Below are 17210 nucleotides of genomic sequence, written 5' to 3'. Positions count from 1 at the left end.
AATCGTTCTCAAAAGGTTAGTTGATTTGTCCAACGTCGTCGTTATGGGTTAACGGTCTTCCGTCTGGGCAAAGATGTTATATAGGAGAAGATGAAAATCTGTCTATGCCTGCTCAAATGGGACCAGGGCCTTCCTGGTGTGTGAACTACAATGTCTTATTCCTCATGGATGTATAATTAAAAGGAGCTACAGACAACCAATAATAAACACATGCTCCTCTCGTCTACTCGAAAATGTGGCTTGCTTGTTTTATTTTCTTAACAGGTAATTTAGTAAGCCCCAGAGCGCATGCGTAAGGAACAACGGCCGCAAAGCCAGGATTCATCAACAGTTTAAGGTGCTTTAAACGAACTGAGCGCTGCTGGCAGAAGCTATGCTGTTCTAATGACACGGAGGCAGATAAACGTCACATCAGATGAAATATTTCGTTTGCATCCTTGGCAGCTACAGAGATACACTCAGAGAACGAAAAAAATAAACGATCGACGTGCAGTCTGATCTTCCTCAGGGTATTTAAACAAAGACGGAAGTAAACGTCAGATGACTATTTCGCTTCGTTGTTTCTGTGTCTGGCTCTAGTCGGAGCGGGTGGTTTTCAGGAGGGAAACTTTACAAGGTTTAACTGGATTCGAGCACGATTAATTCATTTCGCTTAATTACCAGAGCAAGTGCAGCCATACTGAAAGGTAGGAGAGCCTCTCAATAACGGAGCGTGTTGGTTTTGTCGTGTATTATGGTATTTTACCCGCTTCAGTTTGCGCCATTTTTGCTAGTTTGGTAATGCACAAATGTGCGCCTTTTAGCTCTGGTGTTCTTTGTCTCTATTCTTTAATGGGTCATGATACGGTTTGTTCCTTTACAATGTTTCATAGCTCGGTTCGCTGTCTCAGAGGAGACACTATTCGGCGTCAGAAGAAGAGCAACAATCGCCCTTTCGCGTCCAAAATTGTGTTCAAATCAAGTGCAATTGCGCATTTTTGTGCTGCATCGGGCCGTGTCGGACGCTAACAGCGCCAGCGCCTGTTGGGATGTAGCGCGATTCTGGCGCACATGAGTTAGCTCGCCCGGCTAACCGGCTAGCGTGCGAAACAAATGGCTCTGGCACAACGTTTGTGGACGTGTGCGTTGACAGCGAGTTCCCACTGAGGCTCCGCGAGCACGAAACGAACGAGGTGTTCATGATGTCGTTTCCCGGGCCCCTTTTACTTTTGAAACAGTGGGCGCGTAAAGAGAAGAGAGCGGCTTTCTGTGGACATGCATCACCTCCTGCTAACTTCACTAGCCCCCCCACAGGTCCACATATGTCAATTTAAACCATGCGTGAAGTCCTACTACCCGTTCTGCTGATGAATGCCGTCCAGCAGTACGTTTTGAATTTTGCGCACAACACAGGGAATGGTACAACTCCGCTGGCGACCAAACAGATGCTGTCGTAAAGTTGGTCACTACGTGGGTAGTTCCTAGGTGTTGCTAGGAGCGTGTTGTTGCTTTATCTCCGTCGTTAGCGTCGCTACTCTGTCGATCATTAGAAATTCCAGTGGATGACGCGACTTTTTAAAGTCCCCTGATAAGCGCCGAAGTCGTCCACTGTCACTGCAGGACAGGTTAGTAAGAGTCAGGACAGTTCAACAATCTGTCACGATGCACAACTTAGAGGTCAAGTCATACTGGACTCTAGTGATTTCACTGATTACCACACTTTCATATACACAAGGAGTATGGATAAGATGAGATCGTCCTCTATTCGTCCCACAACGGGTGAATGTGGCTCTCATAGAGGAGTGCAGAGGAAGTCCTTGCCTGTGTGTTTTGTTATATGGTGCTCACTACAGTTTTTCAACTTCTCAATCTTTCTACGGCAGATGAGTTTGCAGAACATAGGGAGCTTACTTTTCACTGTTGGCGATTGCATTCGCATCGCAGGAGTCGTAGAATCATCGTGGGAATAGCCAAACCTCTTATGTCTGGGAACCTCTGCACAAATCTAAACTGGCCGACCTGAGGCAAAATCATGTTTGTCCATACTAATAATAATTGTACCAACGTATGTTTATCATCACAAACTGCCAGATTTTTTGTAATGCATTAGAAATTGAAGAAAATGACCATCCTAAAACCTGTTATTTTTTAATAATTTCCTTATATCAACAGTCCAAAATCCGTACATTATAGAAGCTGCGACCTGCAAATGTTTAGATTTATTTTGCGTTAAAAATTACTTTAATTGAGCAGTAATTTACCTGGCATTCTCTTTCATTACAGGAGTCCGCAAACCATGTCAGGCATTGCATTGAGCCGGCTTGCCCAGGAGCGCAAGGCATGGCGGAAGGACCATCCTTTTGTAAGTAGTGTACTAGAGGAAACACCGTTTCCGGCTTCTCTGTAGGAGTCGTTTTGAGCTTTCATTATGTCCAGCCGTCCAATAATCATTAACATCCTAACTGTTTGCACTCTTCTATTTAATTTTTCAGGGATTTGTTGCTGTACCAACGAAAAATCCAGATGGAACCATGAATCTCATGAATTGGGAATGTGCTATTCCCGGCAAGAAGGGGGTAAAGTTTTTTAATCTGTTTGCACTCGGAACGTCTTTGTTTTACAGAGCAGCCACTGTTAAATGGAACGTGATGAGCTTGAAATTTCTGTAGCAGAGAAGAAAAGCATGTATGGTTTTTATTACCAAACAATAACATCTGTAGAGGTAGGTCTTTCTGTTTTAGCAGCATAGGCAGTTATTAGACTTCTGAGCCTTATTTTCGAAAAGCAGAAGAGGTGTGAAAACATTTCATTGAAAGGAACAGTCTGAACAGTTGGCCTGTTTTTAAAATTCAACTGGCAATAATGATTTTTAAGTGTCATTAATAGTGGAAACATGTGAATATGACCTTCTGTTAAGAAGTTGATCTAGTGATTGTATGTCTCCTCAGACTCCGTGGGAAGGAGGCCTGTTCAAACTGCGCATGTTGTTCAAGGATGACTATCCGTCTTCACCCCCAAAATGTGAGTTACCGTGTCTGACCTCTGACCACCGTAACCACAACCGTCATTGTGATTGACACTTTAATAACTTTTTATTGTGCTTTGCCAAATGCTTGTTGAAATGTACCTAATTCAGACAGTAGATGGATTTAATAACAAATAGTAACCTGTATTCAAGATTTCCTAATGAAGCTGGTCAGTGTTGGACCTGCTTGATGCTTTGGCTGTGATTGGTTGGATAATCTTTGTTGTCCCTGTCACAGCAGTAGTAAACACGTCACATTTTTTGTTTTAAATGCTTGTTAACGACTTTAACGCTGCGGAGGCTGATCAAAAAGCAAAGGACAGTCTCACTACTATACTCTCGGGTGCTTGATATTTATAATAGTAACGGGCCTTTGTCATTTTATCAATCCATTGCTGTTCATAAGATGATCTGATTTGTGAATTAAAATGTATGCCTGGTTTGTATGCCATTTTATAGACTATTAAGTCTTGATTTGCAAAGATCAACAGATCATTTGTAATGGCCCTGTAACATAAGTGCTCTGTTATTCTGTTTCAGGTAAATTTGAGCCTCCACTTTTCCATCCAAATGTCTATCCATCAGGCACAGTATGCCTATCGATTCTAGAGGAGGACAAAGACTGGAGACCGGCCATCACAATAAAGCAGGTTTGGATTTTGAAGCACACCTAAAACTTAGGAATTTGCATATCACTCAATTCAACATAACCTTTTTTTTAGAAATGATGAAAAATCAAATTTGGTGTTTATAGTTGTGTGGATGGTTTCATTTATCTTGTTATAGTCATTTCAATCTTTGAGGAAGACTGAATGTAGCAGTGTGCTACGTTTACGCATATTCAACTTGAAATATTTACAAATAGAAGCTTCTTTAATAATGGTTTTCGATTTTAATTGACCCTAGTGGACAGAAATCTGTAATATGATCCGACCCACATAACAACTTATGGTTTTCATTCAGCTGACAGAGAACTTTTTTGACCAAAAAATCTGAGCATTTTCTATGAAAAGATGATGAGTAGCTGGTTTTAAAATCAATTTGTCTTTTTGCGTCATTTATCCGTAAGATCTTATTAGGCATCCAGGAACTCCTAAATGAGCCAAATATCCAGGATCCAGCCCAAGCAGAGGCTTACACAATCTACTGGTGAGTGACAGTCAATCTCTTACCTTTTTTCAAACATGGTGTAAAGATGCTTACAAATTCACAAGTGAAGGGTGTCTGAAAAGGGCCAAGTCAACTGATCTCGTGTACAGAACAAAACAAAAAATTGTTGTGGAGAAACAAAATGAACAAACACAATTCAATTCCTTTTTTCTTTGTATTGCATCAGATTACAACATGCATCATCTCATTGCACTTTACATCATCTGGGTGTGACATCACAATGTTACAATTATAGAGAGAAACCCCAAAAATGTCATAATGAGAAAGCACTTGCTGACAGTGGAGAGAAAAATACACAGTGAAACATTCACGTTAAGTGAGCAAAGCATTTGGTAGATATCGACCATGTATGATTCTGGACAAAACTACACTGCCTTGACACAATACACCATTGAGTATACTGGGCATGAGATTTTAACGCTATGATAACCGTAGGCCAAAATATCGTGCACATCTTAAATGCTACTGTAAAATCTCTAGGTAAAATAAATTATAGCACATTTTTTGCAATTGACGGAAAATAAATGCAGTCTCAGTCGAAAGTGTTGTTGATGGTGATGGTTTGACACTCGATGGTGCTCGTGTTGGAGGGAGTTGTTCCTCTGCACATTACACGACCTGGAGGATTCCACTGCACTTTTTGGTTCCTTAGTAAGGATATCTGTTAACGTGTGGAGTGGAGGAGGGCGTGGTTCTGTCAATCGGCCTGGTCAGAGCAGTAAAAATCATCAACAACAAGAAAGAGAGAAAAGCTTTCTCCAAAATTGCTTACTGCACAAGCAGTGTTGTGCGGTGTCCACCCATTTTTGTGCTTTCAATTTACATAGCCAGGGCTGCAGCGAAAAACCTGAAATTTTCCGGCGCACGCACAGAACCGACTGATAGCGTCAGCACACAAGTTCAGACCCCGCTCTCTCTCGGCCACACCCAACACGCACACCATACTCACTGCTCCCTTTCCGACTGCAGATAGGCCAATCGTACAACAACGGGCAGCGCAGACTGTTCGAGACGGTATGACGGGAAATATTAGTGGTCACAGAACCGTGACTTTTTAATACCGTGGTTTACCTTGAAACCAGAAACTGTCCCATGTCTAGTGTACACAGTATACTGCACATGAGTGTACTGACTGAAGGATCTGATTTGAGACAAAACTTAAATCTATGAGGTCACAAGAAAATCCCCAAAGAGGCCACAATAGGCAAAAAAAATGCAACCATAACTTAGATTGTCTTAAACTTGAAGATCTCAAATTTATTTTTTGTTTGGAACTTAAAATTGTTTGACTTCCTTGCCATTGCCATTGTATTGCTAACCCAGAAGTGTTAGCAATGGATCCTACTGCCCTACGAGAACACACTGGTAAAAGTGACCAGGATGATTAGTAATCAATGAGTTGGCGCCTTTAAACTCTTAAAACATACTTCACATTTATACCCTTTCTAACCCATTGGTTTTGTCTAACCCTGAGCATGATATTTTTTTTGTCTTGTGTGTATAAAATATTAAAATTTTCTTTTTCTGTTAAACACCTGTCTAAATATGTGTCCAGCTTAAGCAATGTAAGACAGGATTCCCGTTTTTTTTTTTTAATTGTTCAAATGTGATTACATTGTGATTTTGTTTGTTATTTTCTTCATTTTATGAATATACCTCTTATTCTGGATCAAAAACCATGGTAACGTATCATTCTTCTTCTTTTTCTTTTTTACCCCTTTGCAGCCAAAACAGAGTAGAATATGAAAAAAGAGTTCGAGCACAAGCCAAAAAATTCTCCCCCTCGTAAGGGCGAAGACTTGCTCCGCTGCAGCAGAAGGAATGGGTTTAACAAGAATCACCTCCCCTCTCAGTCTCTCGATGAATGTGCTCCTCTCACACCGGGACTTGCTTAAAGACTTCTATTTAAACTCCACACATTCTGTGCCATCCGCTCTCTTCTGACCTTTCATTTTTTTTGTTCTTAATTGCCGGTTGGTGCATAATGCTGGGAGGGGATGGGTGCTTCAGCACCCTGGTTATTTCTTTTTAAACATTAATTGTCTTATGTGGTGCAAGGGACACAGCTCGGTACCAGCTTGATCAACACAATGCAGGCTGGCTGTCATCAGTGTTCAAGGAAGAAAATGTCTTTTTGTTTATTTTGCTCTTTCACAGGGTCTGTTCCTTGGTTTCCCCTTTTATTTTCCATAAAATTAATGTAAAATTAGCTTATTTCATTGTCAGTATTTCAACTGCTGTATAATGAATGGCACTTTTATACTGTTGTATCTCACTAGTGTCTCTAGATGGCTCTGTCTAATTCTCTTTCCCAAGTTTTCTATTCAGCATGCTGTAAAATATGATAGAATCTGCTGCCTTGGCTGTCTTTTTGTTATTCAGAGTGTTTGCTATGGAATAAATAAAAATGGCCACAGTGACTGAGGCAGGTAGGCTTACTTCTGTATCAGACTTTAAGGTTATATGGTGCTTTGTTCATGTATGTGTTGGCGTAAATAAAACTTTCTACAAACTGTTGCGTTTTCTTTATTACACAAAATACACAACAATGGCAAACTTCTCAGTTACCAGGGAAAATAACCCAATGATTTTGAGAATGATTTGTTTCAGGCAAAGGCTATGCAATTATATAATTTTCCTTTCTTTTCTCACATGCATGATACTGTACAAACATTTTACAAATATGAATGCTCAGTCATAAAGCCACTAATGTGATCAATGAAAGCTAAGCATTTACAGTAGCCGCAGCTTTAGGCAGTTGTAGCAGTTGTCACGAAGCGTTACATTTCTCTCTCCAGATGAGTGTAGTTGAAACTTTTGGGCCCAACAATATTTGAAGCTAAATTTCATACTATTCAATTTTCCAGTGGATACATACTAACATCACTTTATGCTTCCCCAATGGCCTCCCCTCTGATTTTCCCCCGTAGGCAAGATTTTGTTGACAAGCTCCCACGGTGCTCTGCTGTGAATGGACTGGTTTGTGTGAGGGTGCTCAGGGTGCAGTACTTATCACAGTACCATGGAGAGTCCGTCTCCAGGGAGGTTGTTTCACTGCAGAGCCAACACCCCGAGTCACCCTCAGCAGGGCTCCCCGTCTGAGATCTGAGGGTCGGACTCCCTGGACTAAATGCTGGAGCCATGGTACTCGCAGCATAAGGGATGCCCAAGAGCGAAGCATCACTGACTGGGCAGAATGTGTTGCTGTAGGTGCTGCCCTCCATCAACTGGTGGTGAAAGGGAGGCTGACAGTCTTCCTCTGGGACGTCTTCACACTTAATCATGGAGTCGATTTGGAGCGATGCCTCTGCTTCCACTACATTTGCTGTGTCTTTTGGTGTGATCACCCAGCTCTACGGTTACAGTCGTGTGAGAGACATTCTCATGAGATAAATTATAACATTTAATATGACAAGCATAATTTACCTTGAAATCTCCCTGGCAGTCACTGTACAGGGTGTGGAAATAAGGAGCTGGAGATGGGATAAAGGAACTAGGCCTCCATCTGTAAGCGTGAACAATATAATGATAATATATTGATTACATGACTTTATTATATCATTTGAGAACGATTCAAAAGCTGTAAGAGGGACATACTTTTTAACAGGAGCAAAACACATAAGTAGGATGAGTGTCACCAGCACACACAAGGGGATGAACAACTTCTTAGCCAGTTCACGAGCCAAAGTGTTTGTTGGGAGATCTGTGCAGGAGAACAGAGTGGAAGAAATTAGCTGTGGGTTGAAGTCCATGAAGAGAAATCCTAAAGTTGATAATACAAGCTTGGAAACGCAAAATAGGAAATGCAGCTTATTCATCAGGGTTCCTTCCAAGATGAAGATACACTGAGGATAACTCAGACTTGCTGTGTATTCTTTGGGAGGGACTCACCACTCATGGAAGACTCTGTGTTCCAGTGGACCTCAGAGGACCAGTCACTCCACTGTCCTTTATAAAAAGCCAGATTAGGACTGGACCGTACTCTGGCAGCGTACACCGTGTCTGGCACAAACGCCCGATCATCCACAGAGAACTTTGTTCTGTCAGTGTTAATGTCATGTGATATCACCTGGAGGGAAAAGATGTTGAGCAAATATAAGTTCTTAGTTCAATTTGTGCTTTTCTTGCAACTGACAAGTCTAAATGTCTGCATTGTGAAAAGCTATGGGCACTGATGAAGTCGCCATGGTAGGTTATTATCTGAAAAAGCAGCTCAGAGCAGCTGATTGCCCACAAAGTCGAGTTGTTTTGTCTGAGTCCCCTGACATAATAGGTAGAGCCCAAATTTGAAGAACACTACTTTAGTATCTCTGAATTCTGTGAAATTATTGACGTCAGTTTGGGTCAAACCTCTTGGCTCAGTGGTGAGAACAAAGTAGTTGTTCAAGTGACAGAATACAAGATCAAGTTCAATAGATAAAATCAAAGTGCCCCAGTAATTATTAACCCTAAACTGCCACAAACCGACCTTCAACACACCAGAACTATTTCCCAAAACGTGTGTGTTATTCTCTTAGTGTACCTTTTTGTCTCTTTTGAAGTAATGAAGCTGATACTTGAAGCTGTCGACCAGGCTGGTGTAGTCTTTGAATTCCTCGTAGGTGCTTTTCCAGGTGAAGTGGTATTGACTTGAGTTGTGGCGAACTGTGAGGCAGCACGGTGCGTTTGGTTTAACTGATGAGAGGACACGTCACAGACAAACATCAGACACCAGAAGACTTTTTTTATTGAAAGGTAGACACGCGTGAATGTGTTCTGTGTCTGATTATGAGAACATGCCAAAATCAATTTGTCCCTCACTGTTTGTCACGGGTGTATATTGGTCATCCAGCACCTCGCAGGTTTCATTTCCATCATGTCCGTTGTGGCAGAGTGAGATTCCAAAAGCATCTAGATCTGTGAAGATCTTATCGTAATCGTCATTGGTCATCGGGATAGATGTTTTAACAGAGCAGAAATGATGCCCACTGCGTTTTTTTGTCAGCATACACATAAATTTGTCTCTGCACAAGGAGGAGAGGAGAATCAGTAAGGAGAGACCACACATTTAGGGACAGCTATCATTAATGTGTCAGTAAAAAAAAATGTCTCACTGTGTCCATTTTTGTGTGAAAGTGAGCCAGTAGGAGCTGCTGCTGCCTGAGGTGTTTTCTGACGGTGCGATGCTCATCGTGCAGTTGATGGTGAACAAGTAATCGTTCACACACTGAAGATCGTGGTCCACTAAGAAAAAAGATGTGCATGCAGTGTTTTATTTGAACGGGAAGGGGTCAAAAAAGGATTTAATACCGGTACGTATCACTTAATGACCATACTGTAACCCCCAAAATGACACTGACTTTATTCATGGTTGATAAATAATTTGTTATGGCGTTAACAAGATAATAAAATGCACACACTTTAAAATTATTTTAACACATGTTAATTAATGTTAAGTTAATTATCCCTTTAGCTAGTGAATATCGAATTTTTTGTTTTTTTCTCTCAAGGACTCCAATAACCACTACTGATCATTTCAGAACACCTTCAACTAAAGGCCTCGTGGCTTATTAAACTTATAAACATTACTTACAAAAGCCTGAAGTATTACTGGTCACTATAGTTGTTTTTTCGGTCCTTACTAGCCACAAATCAAGAGGGCCCCATATTTACTTCAGATAAACTTTACAGTACTTTTTTTTTAAACAAAGGAGCCTCATTTTGTGCTGTAGAAGTTTGACACATTGCTGAAGAAAGGGATTGGGTTTTTTTGTTGCCTTTTGAGGACCTGTACTGGACTTGAGAAATGATTACAACAACCATAACTTTTTTACTGTTTAAACTGGCATATGAGTATTTTTTTAAGATAATGTGAACAATGTAAATGGATGGACGGCACTTATAAAATGCTTTACAGTTTGTTTCTCCCTCACCCATCCACTCACTGATGCTAATAGGGCTACAATATTTGGTACGTCATGACTATCCTTTTTGTTCATATATTATATATATTTGTTTTTATACAGTATGTCTTTATTGACCAAGAAGGCTCTCTTTCATGGACTTTTTGACTTTGCTCTTAGCAGTTGACTTTGTACCATCCAGTCCAAGATCCATTGCTGAGGAGTTAAACTGTTGGTTCGTTATAAAATGAAAAACCTTAAATAATAGACTGTTTTAAATACGCCATGAATTCAAGAGTAATAAATGCTGTTATACGGACATGCAAAGTTGGACTTTCCCCACAATAAGGCATGTCAACCCGTCACAGAGGGTCAAAGGTCAAGTAGTCCCTAGCTGAGGTCCTTTCCAAACAGACTCAGCTTAGGAGACATTTCTATTTCAAAAGAATTGGAAGAGACATAACCTGCGACAGGATTCCCATGTAGACAGAGGATGTTGGCCGACATGAGCAGAAGCACAGTCAGCTGCAACAGCTTCAGCCTCGGTGTGGAGCTCCGATCCATGGCATCAGCTCAGCCGCCTCTGTTTGTCATACTGTTTTGAAGCTCTCGTGACAAACTGTCTTTAATGAAGACTGAGACAGGGAGGGTTTTTTTTTCAAACAGTGATAGCTATCACTCACATCTTGGTGGTAGGAGAGGATGTGCTTTTTTTGAGAGAGCAGTTGGGGTAAGGCTGCAGTATTTCAAGTCCCGAGCCTCACAGCATAACCGCACTCTCTCATGCTGAGCCCTGGGTTTGGTGTGTCATTTTACACAAAGTGGTTAAGCAGCATTAGACACTGTTCACAAATAATAATAATAATCTGAAATGTCTGTAGATGTTTTACCCTTCTGCTGAGATACTTTATGATAGAACTGGGGTGCATCTAGAGATTATTTCATTCATGGTAATCGACCAGAACAGGCACAAGACGGGCAGACATTCATTTTGATCAGTCGACGAGCTGGTTAGACACAAAAAGTACTCCTATTCAAAGGTCAAGCAAAGATTATCATGTAAACTTCTTTCTCAAGCTCTTCAAACAAACTGCTCTCGTGCTGTACGTCGTCTATAAAAACTCAACTAAAATAAATCCGTAGAGTAGTAATGTCTGCTAAACGTCATTTGAAATACATAGACACTGAGATGTCCTAAATATTGAATTATAAACTAAATAACAAACCAGAGTGACTTACACAGACAAATCCCTGCAGTGAATGTTCTCCAGCTTAGTATTTGTGTCTGTTTATTTAAATGAACTTACTTTCAGTAAGTAAGCACTTAGATGCCTACATGCCTCTCTGATGAATTGAGTGATTTTGATGTCAGAAATATGTAGGACAGAACATATTCGTGATTCTAACCAGAGAAACTAGAATATAATATTTACTATGCAACATACGAGAGAGTTGTGCAACGTGGTGTGTACCAACAGGAGGCCATGTTCGTTGGTTGTATGTTACAGGGAGTCTGTAGAAAGATAAGAGTTGAAGGTGAAGTCCAGGCCTTCCTCTGAGGTTTGTGATTTTGTTGATTAAGAGTACGTAAAGCCACTGACTTGCACACTAGAAGACTGTGCCTCACTGTGTTGGATTGTACTTGCTTATTGCATAAAGTATTTTAGCAATAGATAAAGAAGGGGAAGTTGTTGTCAGAAAGCTGACACTGTGCCAGTTTAGTTTTGTTCAGGCGTACCACGAATTGCAGTTAAATGTTAAAAAAATACAAACTTAATTAAACTTCAAGAGATCTTGAACAGGAAACCAGTTAACTCAACATATTAACATTCAGATAGTCCTTTCAATGTGATTAAAAGAGGTTTCAGTTTGAGTTTAGTGTATGCAATCAAAAAATATCTATGCACTTGTCATCTATAGTATTTACCACAGACCATAAATCAGGCCTATTTTTATTATGACTCTCGAAACTTACACCCCTTGTGTGATGCTGTCGGAACTTATAATGAAAATGCGTTTGAGATGTACAATGAAGCTCTTGTGAGATGAAAGTATTTTCAAGTCTTTATAGCATGCAAGAGCAGACACCTGGATCCAGCTGGCTCTATCTGCAACTTCGTGCGGTTCCTCTGCATCTTTGTTTTTGTTATTGTGATAAAGACATGCTTCCTTCTGTGTGATAAGTACTTTAAAATATAGGAAACAGCTAGATATATCATCTCTGGCTTGAAGTGACATGTAATCTGATGGATGAAGATCTAAGGGGAGGATCGCAGCTGCTTGAATGTGTATTTTTAAGTGGCTTGGAAAAAGGATTTTGCCACATAACATTATGATGTTGAAAGAAAAATAAATTTTGTCAAAACATTATTAAATTAAAATGCAGTACGTTGAGCAGAGGAACATGCAGTACAGTGCCACCTTTCTGTTGGCAATTCAATTAAAATCGTAGACAAAACAGGTATTATTATAATTTAATATTTCACTGGTAGTGTTTACACAGTTTTCTTCTCAGTATTTTATTGCATGAGTCCTTTACACAATTTAAAAAAAAGACTAAGTGGCAAAATAATAATGGTCTCCGCTGAAATCTAAGTCTGTGGAATTTTATACAAGTGGTCATAATGCACCAGGATACAAAACATTATGGGTACATTGTTTTAATTTGACCTCTAAGTCTAGATTAGAGATCTAGTTAAGCACTTGAGGCACACCGGCACGGTCACTCACAGGCCAGTTTGCCATCGAAGGATGACAGGGTGATGGCAAAAGCTTGCAGGGCAGACATTGGGAAACTGTAATCCATGGAGAAGACGTCTTCTGCTACACGGCCAAACTGCATCACTATGTAATCCTCTGGGAAAGACAGTAAGGGGGCATAGGAGGGAGGTGGACAATGAAGACAGCCATTTATCTTTATGGTTGGTCGATTAGGGAATAAGAGAGATGTCAGTCGACAGTCACATCTTACCGTTGTCAGGGTGGATGATCTGGAAGTTTTTGACTGAGGCCTGGGTGACACGCCCGTGGAAGTTGAGCACGTAAGACTGAGTCTCTTCCTTCCAGCTCGGGGACTTGTTCACCAGCGTGACCAATTTGTCTTTGTTGCCATTTGCATTGCGCACCAGAAGAGTTTCAAGATCCTGAAGGGAAATTACATTTCAGTTTATCTGAAATATTTTAATCTTACCCCACATCATTGTATTTTTTTTTTCTTCCCCCTCATACATTTTTTGGGCAGATGGAAACTCTTTCATCATTCTCCAGCATCCCGGGGATGATCACTGTCATTTTCCTTGGACCCTTGAAACCCAGCACATTCGTCTCCTGGAACGTGATGAACTGTGTTTTTCAGATCACATTATTTTGTACATGATGTATTTTAGGATGTACATATGGGATATTTTGACTCACGTAGCAAATGGCTGCAAGCTCTTGCCGTACTGATTCACTCTCTTTGATGAAGGGCTTTTTCTCTGGGTTTTCTCCTCCATCATAGACTGTAAACTTTGTGCCAAGAACATTGGACCTGTAGACAGATTGCTCTTATAAGTTCTTGTAAGAAGATAATAGAAAAATTAAGAATAAAACGTTGGGGTGTATTTACTTCCATGTAAAATTATGAACTCTTTAAATCAATGAATGAATCCCTAAAATGCAGAACATACTGTATGCTTACAGTTTTAGTTTACTTGAAGCTAGTTGTTCCCTCAATGGAATTTGTAGATTACACCAGAAAAAAATCAGCATCACAAATTAAATTTTCTGAAATTAAAAAGGTTATACCTTAGTTTTCCTATGTAGCAGTTTGTGTCTCTGGATAGATTTGTCGGGTCAGTGGAGATGAGGTAGTTGGATGTTTTACACTTCTTTCTTTTTCTGCCTGCCATTAGAAACACCTTGGTGGTGGCACGGTGAAAAGCAAAGTGCAGACAATGGAGAGGAGCAGTTTGATGGAGAAATGACAGCTCATGAGAGGATGGATCGCATTGTCAGAGCTCAAATCCACACGCAAAATGATTCGGCGGTGTACTCACCCTCTGTCCGTCTTCCTTCTCCATGTGGAGGTAGTAAGTCGGGTAAATGCCCTTCTCCATACCTCTCCTGTCCCTGGTGACCCTGCACTGGATCGTTACATCTCTGGGAGCGGGACGCAACGCGAACTTCTCGAGGTCCTCCACTGACATTGGGGAAGTTGGCTGAAATGGGGGAATACACATGTAGTTTGCTTTACAACAGTTTGCTTTCTACACATTGCAATACAATAATTAAGTTGTTTTTTTCTCCAAATAACGTCTCACTCTTTCATTGGATTCACTGTCTGAAGATGAACTCTCCCTGTAGTTGGAATTAAGCGAAGCTAGACTAGGCGTAGTCTTCTCTGCTTCTTTTCTCTTTTTTCTCTTTTTCTCCTTTTCCCGGACTTCCTCGTCTTTGCCCTCCTCACTTATTTGGCACCTGGCTGTGGAGACAAAACATGCGTTGTTTTTTTATTACTACGATTACAGCACTGTTGATCATAAAAAGCATGGAGCCAGATGATCACTCACATGTGTCGAGTTGTTTTTTCCTCTTAGGTGACTGAGGGACAGGCCTCTGGGACCTGTCCTCCTCTTCATTCTTACTTTCATCGCATTTATTCTTCTTTGGACTTGCCACGTCCATCACTGACTCGGTCTCCTGAGTTGCGGCCTCCTGTAAATGCATCTCTGCAAAATAGGGAATGTTAGATGTTAATGTAGAGCACTGTGAATCAGGTAAAATATTTTTACCTCTTTGAAAAATAGACACTATAGATAGATTGCTGATGGCTAAATGATCAGTTCCCAAACACTGATTTTACTTTTTGATTGTTTGGTTGTCTTGTTTGTCTTCTGTGTGTCTTCAGATTCTTTTACTTTGTCCTTCGTCTTAGTTTTTTTCTCCTTTTTCTCCGTGTCTTTGTCCTTTTCCTTGTTCTGATCCACCTCTAAAAAAAAGCAGCGACGAATGATAATGATTATGCAAAGCAATGTGGCAACTACTTTTACATTTGTGTGCATGAAAAAAACAGAACATGCACACACTCACACAGATTTTACAGACCATGTACGGCCCAAAAGTTACTAGTACCTGTCTTATGTATACCTTTATCCTTTTTCACATCTTTCTTCTTTGTCTTTTTTCCCTCCGACGGGGAATCATTATTCACGTCACACTTCACCTCAGGCTCGTTGTCGACTTCCAAGTTCAAATCTTTTTTGGGAGTAGCCGGCTCCTCTGAAGGCCTTTCCTCTAACGTCTCACTTGCTGTCATATTGCATTCACCCAATGTGATCTCATCCAGTGGGTTATCATGTGCGTGCTCAACTTGATCTCCAGGATAAAATTACAAAGAAAAAATATTTTAATATTATTGAAGAAAGTGAAAATAACTGAACAGAAGATTTCCTATTAAATGTCAGCAGCCCTTCTGCTACGTAAAATAATAAATTATTCTAATACTAACCACTCAGGGAAGTGCTACTCAGGGACTGGCTGATCAACAGAGGAGTTTCATCCGACCGGGCAGCTTTGTGCTTCCTGTTCTTTTGACGAGTATCCCAATTGGCGGTCACCATTTGAGAATCAGCCCTCTTCTTTTGCTGCTTTTTGATCAAAAGGGTTCGCTGTGGTAGAATGAATATTAGATGTCATTCAAACTGTCAACTTTGCCTCCACACAAGAAAATAGTGATCATCGTATGTTCTTATATTCAGCACTACATTGTCTTCTCCTGTCAACAAACTTTAACTTTCAGTATGTGGTCTTTCCCCTTTCAGTGCATTTTTTCCCCCTCCTACTTGTTTACAGTGTTGTTGGTCACTGGTCAGGTATATAGTCGTAGTAGTATAGTATATATAAAAGTTACTGCTGCTTTTTTAATGATTCGGTGGATGGATATTATCTGGGATTATTTGGATAAAATATTAAATTGCTATTTTTAACTACTCACAACTGATAAAAGATGCTAGCCTTAAAATACAGGGACTCATACATCATTGCTACTGATAACTAATACTATCATTAGTAGTAATATTAATTTAAGATGAGGAGTAACATTAGGTTACCACAGCTACCACTGGCAATAGTGATTATCTGCTTTCTGGCGTAAAGTATTATATAGCACTCCAAAGGATATAAGCCAGTAGCTCACATACTGTGGAGTATGGACAGTAGCTCTACACCGCAGGTGCTTTTGACACAACATGACTTGATGGGACTCAAGAAAGGTTTTTTTTTTTTTGGTGAAGCTCTGCCTCAATTTTAACCCCTTATTTAAAAAAGGAATAAGCTCAAACCTTTTCTCTAATGACGACATGGACTACGATAATTACATCTAACTCAAATAATTGTTTTTGATAAAGAAACAGCCAATATATTATCTTAAAGTAACATTGACAGCCATTTAGTGCATTATAATTATTGCACCAGTTTGAAATAAACAAAAACATATCCAGGTTATTTTGTGTAAACTACATGAGATAACCCTTGTTTCTTTACCTGGTTGTCCAGCTTCTGTTGTCGTATATCGGGCTCCTCCATTTCTGAGCAAAGACTCTGCTAATCAGAGTTATCAGTAGACAATAAAAGATATGTAAAATTAAAATAAAAAGCAACAGATGATATCCAACCTCAAACCTCGGTGATAGAAAGATGATCAGAGAGAAGCCATTAAAATGTAAGTGCGCGTTCAATTGTGCCACACTGCTCCATCTGACAGTCTGCCCACCTGCATGTAGCAGAAGGCAAAGTGGATTAAAAGGGGATAATGTTCTTAAACTGCACTGAACAGCTCAGGGAGTGGACAAGCAGTCTCCAGGGCAAGGCAACCTTCCAATGTTGCCTTATTGTGGAGAGGCTAAGGGCCCGTATATGTTTCACATGAAATGTGAGAAAAGCAAGAAGGCGGTGCATTGCTCTTGTCACTTCATTTCCAAAAGTCAGAAATCTGCATTACCCAGACGTAAACAGTCAAACATCGCAGCAGCAGCCACCACCACCACAAATACTGTATCCCCAAAGCTTCCCAGTCTATCACTCTGAAGTGGAACTGGTCTGTAGGGGCTAAATGCTGATATTAAAGAAAATAGCTCTTTAATCACATTTAATCATTTCGTATTTCAAATTCATTC

At 40.3% G+C, this 17210-nt stretch overlaps 3 protein-coding genes across 3 annotated transcripts; 1 reads left to right on the top strand and 2 right to left on the bottom strand.

Moving 5' to 3' along the window:
- The first annotated feature begins 528 nt into the window (after positions 1 to 528).
- Positions 529 to 6687, top strand: ube2ib (ubiquitin-conjugating enzyme E2Ib). Its single transcript, XM_035611752.1, has 7 exons — positions 529 to 686; positions 2263 to 2341; positions 2472 to 2555; positions 2928 to 3000; positions 3545 to 3654; positions 4074 to 4153; positions 5900 to 6687. Exons 2-7 carry the CDS (start codon positions 2276 to 2278, stop codon positions 5961 to 5963), a joined length of 477 nt encoding a protein of 158 aa, XP_035467645.1. The 5' UTR covers positions 529 to 686; positions 2263 to 2275; the 3' UTR covers positions 5964 to 6687.
- LOC118287024 (interleukin-21 receptor) lies at positions 6685 to 10668 on the bottom strand. Its single transcript, XM_035611736.2, has 8 exons — positions 10521 to 10668; positions 9268 to 9397; positions 8975 to 9177; positions 8697 to 8848; positions 8066 to 8243; positions 7772 to 7877; positions 7601 to 7679; positions 6685 to 7527 (listed from the first exon to the last, which is right to left on the bottom strand). The coding sequence occupies exons 1-8, from the start codon at positions 10618 to 10620 to the stop codon at positions 7063 to 7065; spliced, it is 1413 nt and encodes a 470-aa protein (XP_035467629.1). The 5' UTR covers positions 10621 to 10668; the 3' UTR covers positions 6685 to 7062.
- Positions 10669 to 12537: 1869 nt separating this feature from the next.
- Positions 12538 to 16811, bottom strand: si:dkey-220f10.4 (tubby protein homolog). Its single transcript, XM_035612688.2, has 12 exons — positions 16579 to 16811; positions 15545 to 15704; positions 15184 to 15411; positions 14900 to 15025; positions 14607 to 14765; positions 14358 to 14518; positions 14094 to 14255; positions 13843 to 13955; positions 13471 to 13585; positions 13285 to 13383; positions 13028 to 13199; positions 12538 to 12912 (listed from the first exon to the last, which is right to left on the bottom strand). Exons 1-12 carry the CDS (start codon positions 16618 to 16620, stop codon positions 12779 to 12781), a joined length of 1671 nt encoding a protein of 556 aa, XP_035468581.2. The 5' UTR covers positions 16621 to 16811; the 3' UTR covers positions 12538 to 12778.
- Positions 16812 to 17210: the final 399 nt, after the last annotated feature.

Source organism: Scophthalmus maximus, chromosome 16 (assembly GCF_022379125.1).
Source record: "Scophthalmus maximus strain ysfricsl-2021 chromosome 16, ASM2237912v1, whole genome shotgun sequence".
Taxonomy (NCBI): Eukaryota; Metazoa; Chordata; class Actinopteri; order Pleuronectiformes; family Scophthalmidae; genus Scophthalmus; species Scophthalmus maximus.
The sequence above is the reverse complement of the archived record's forward strand: the minus strand, read 5'-3'. Positions and strand labels throughout refer to the sequence as shown.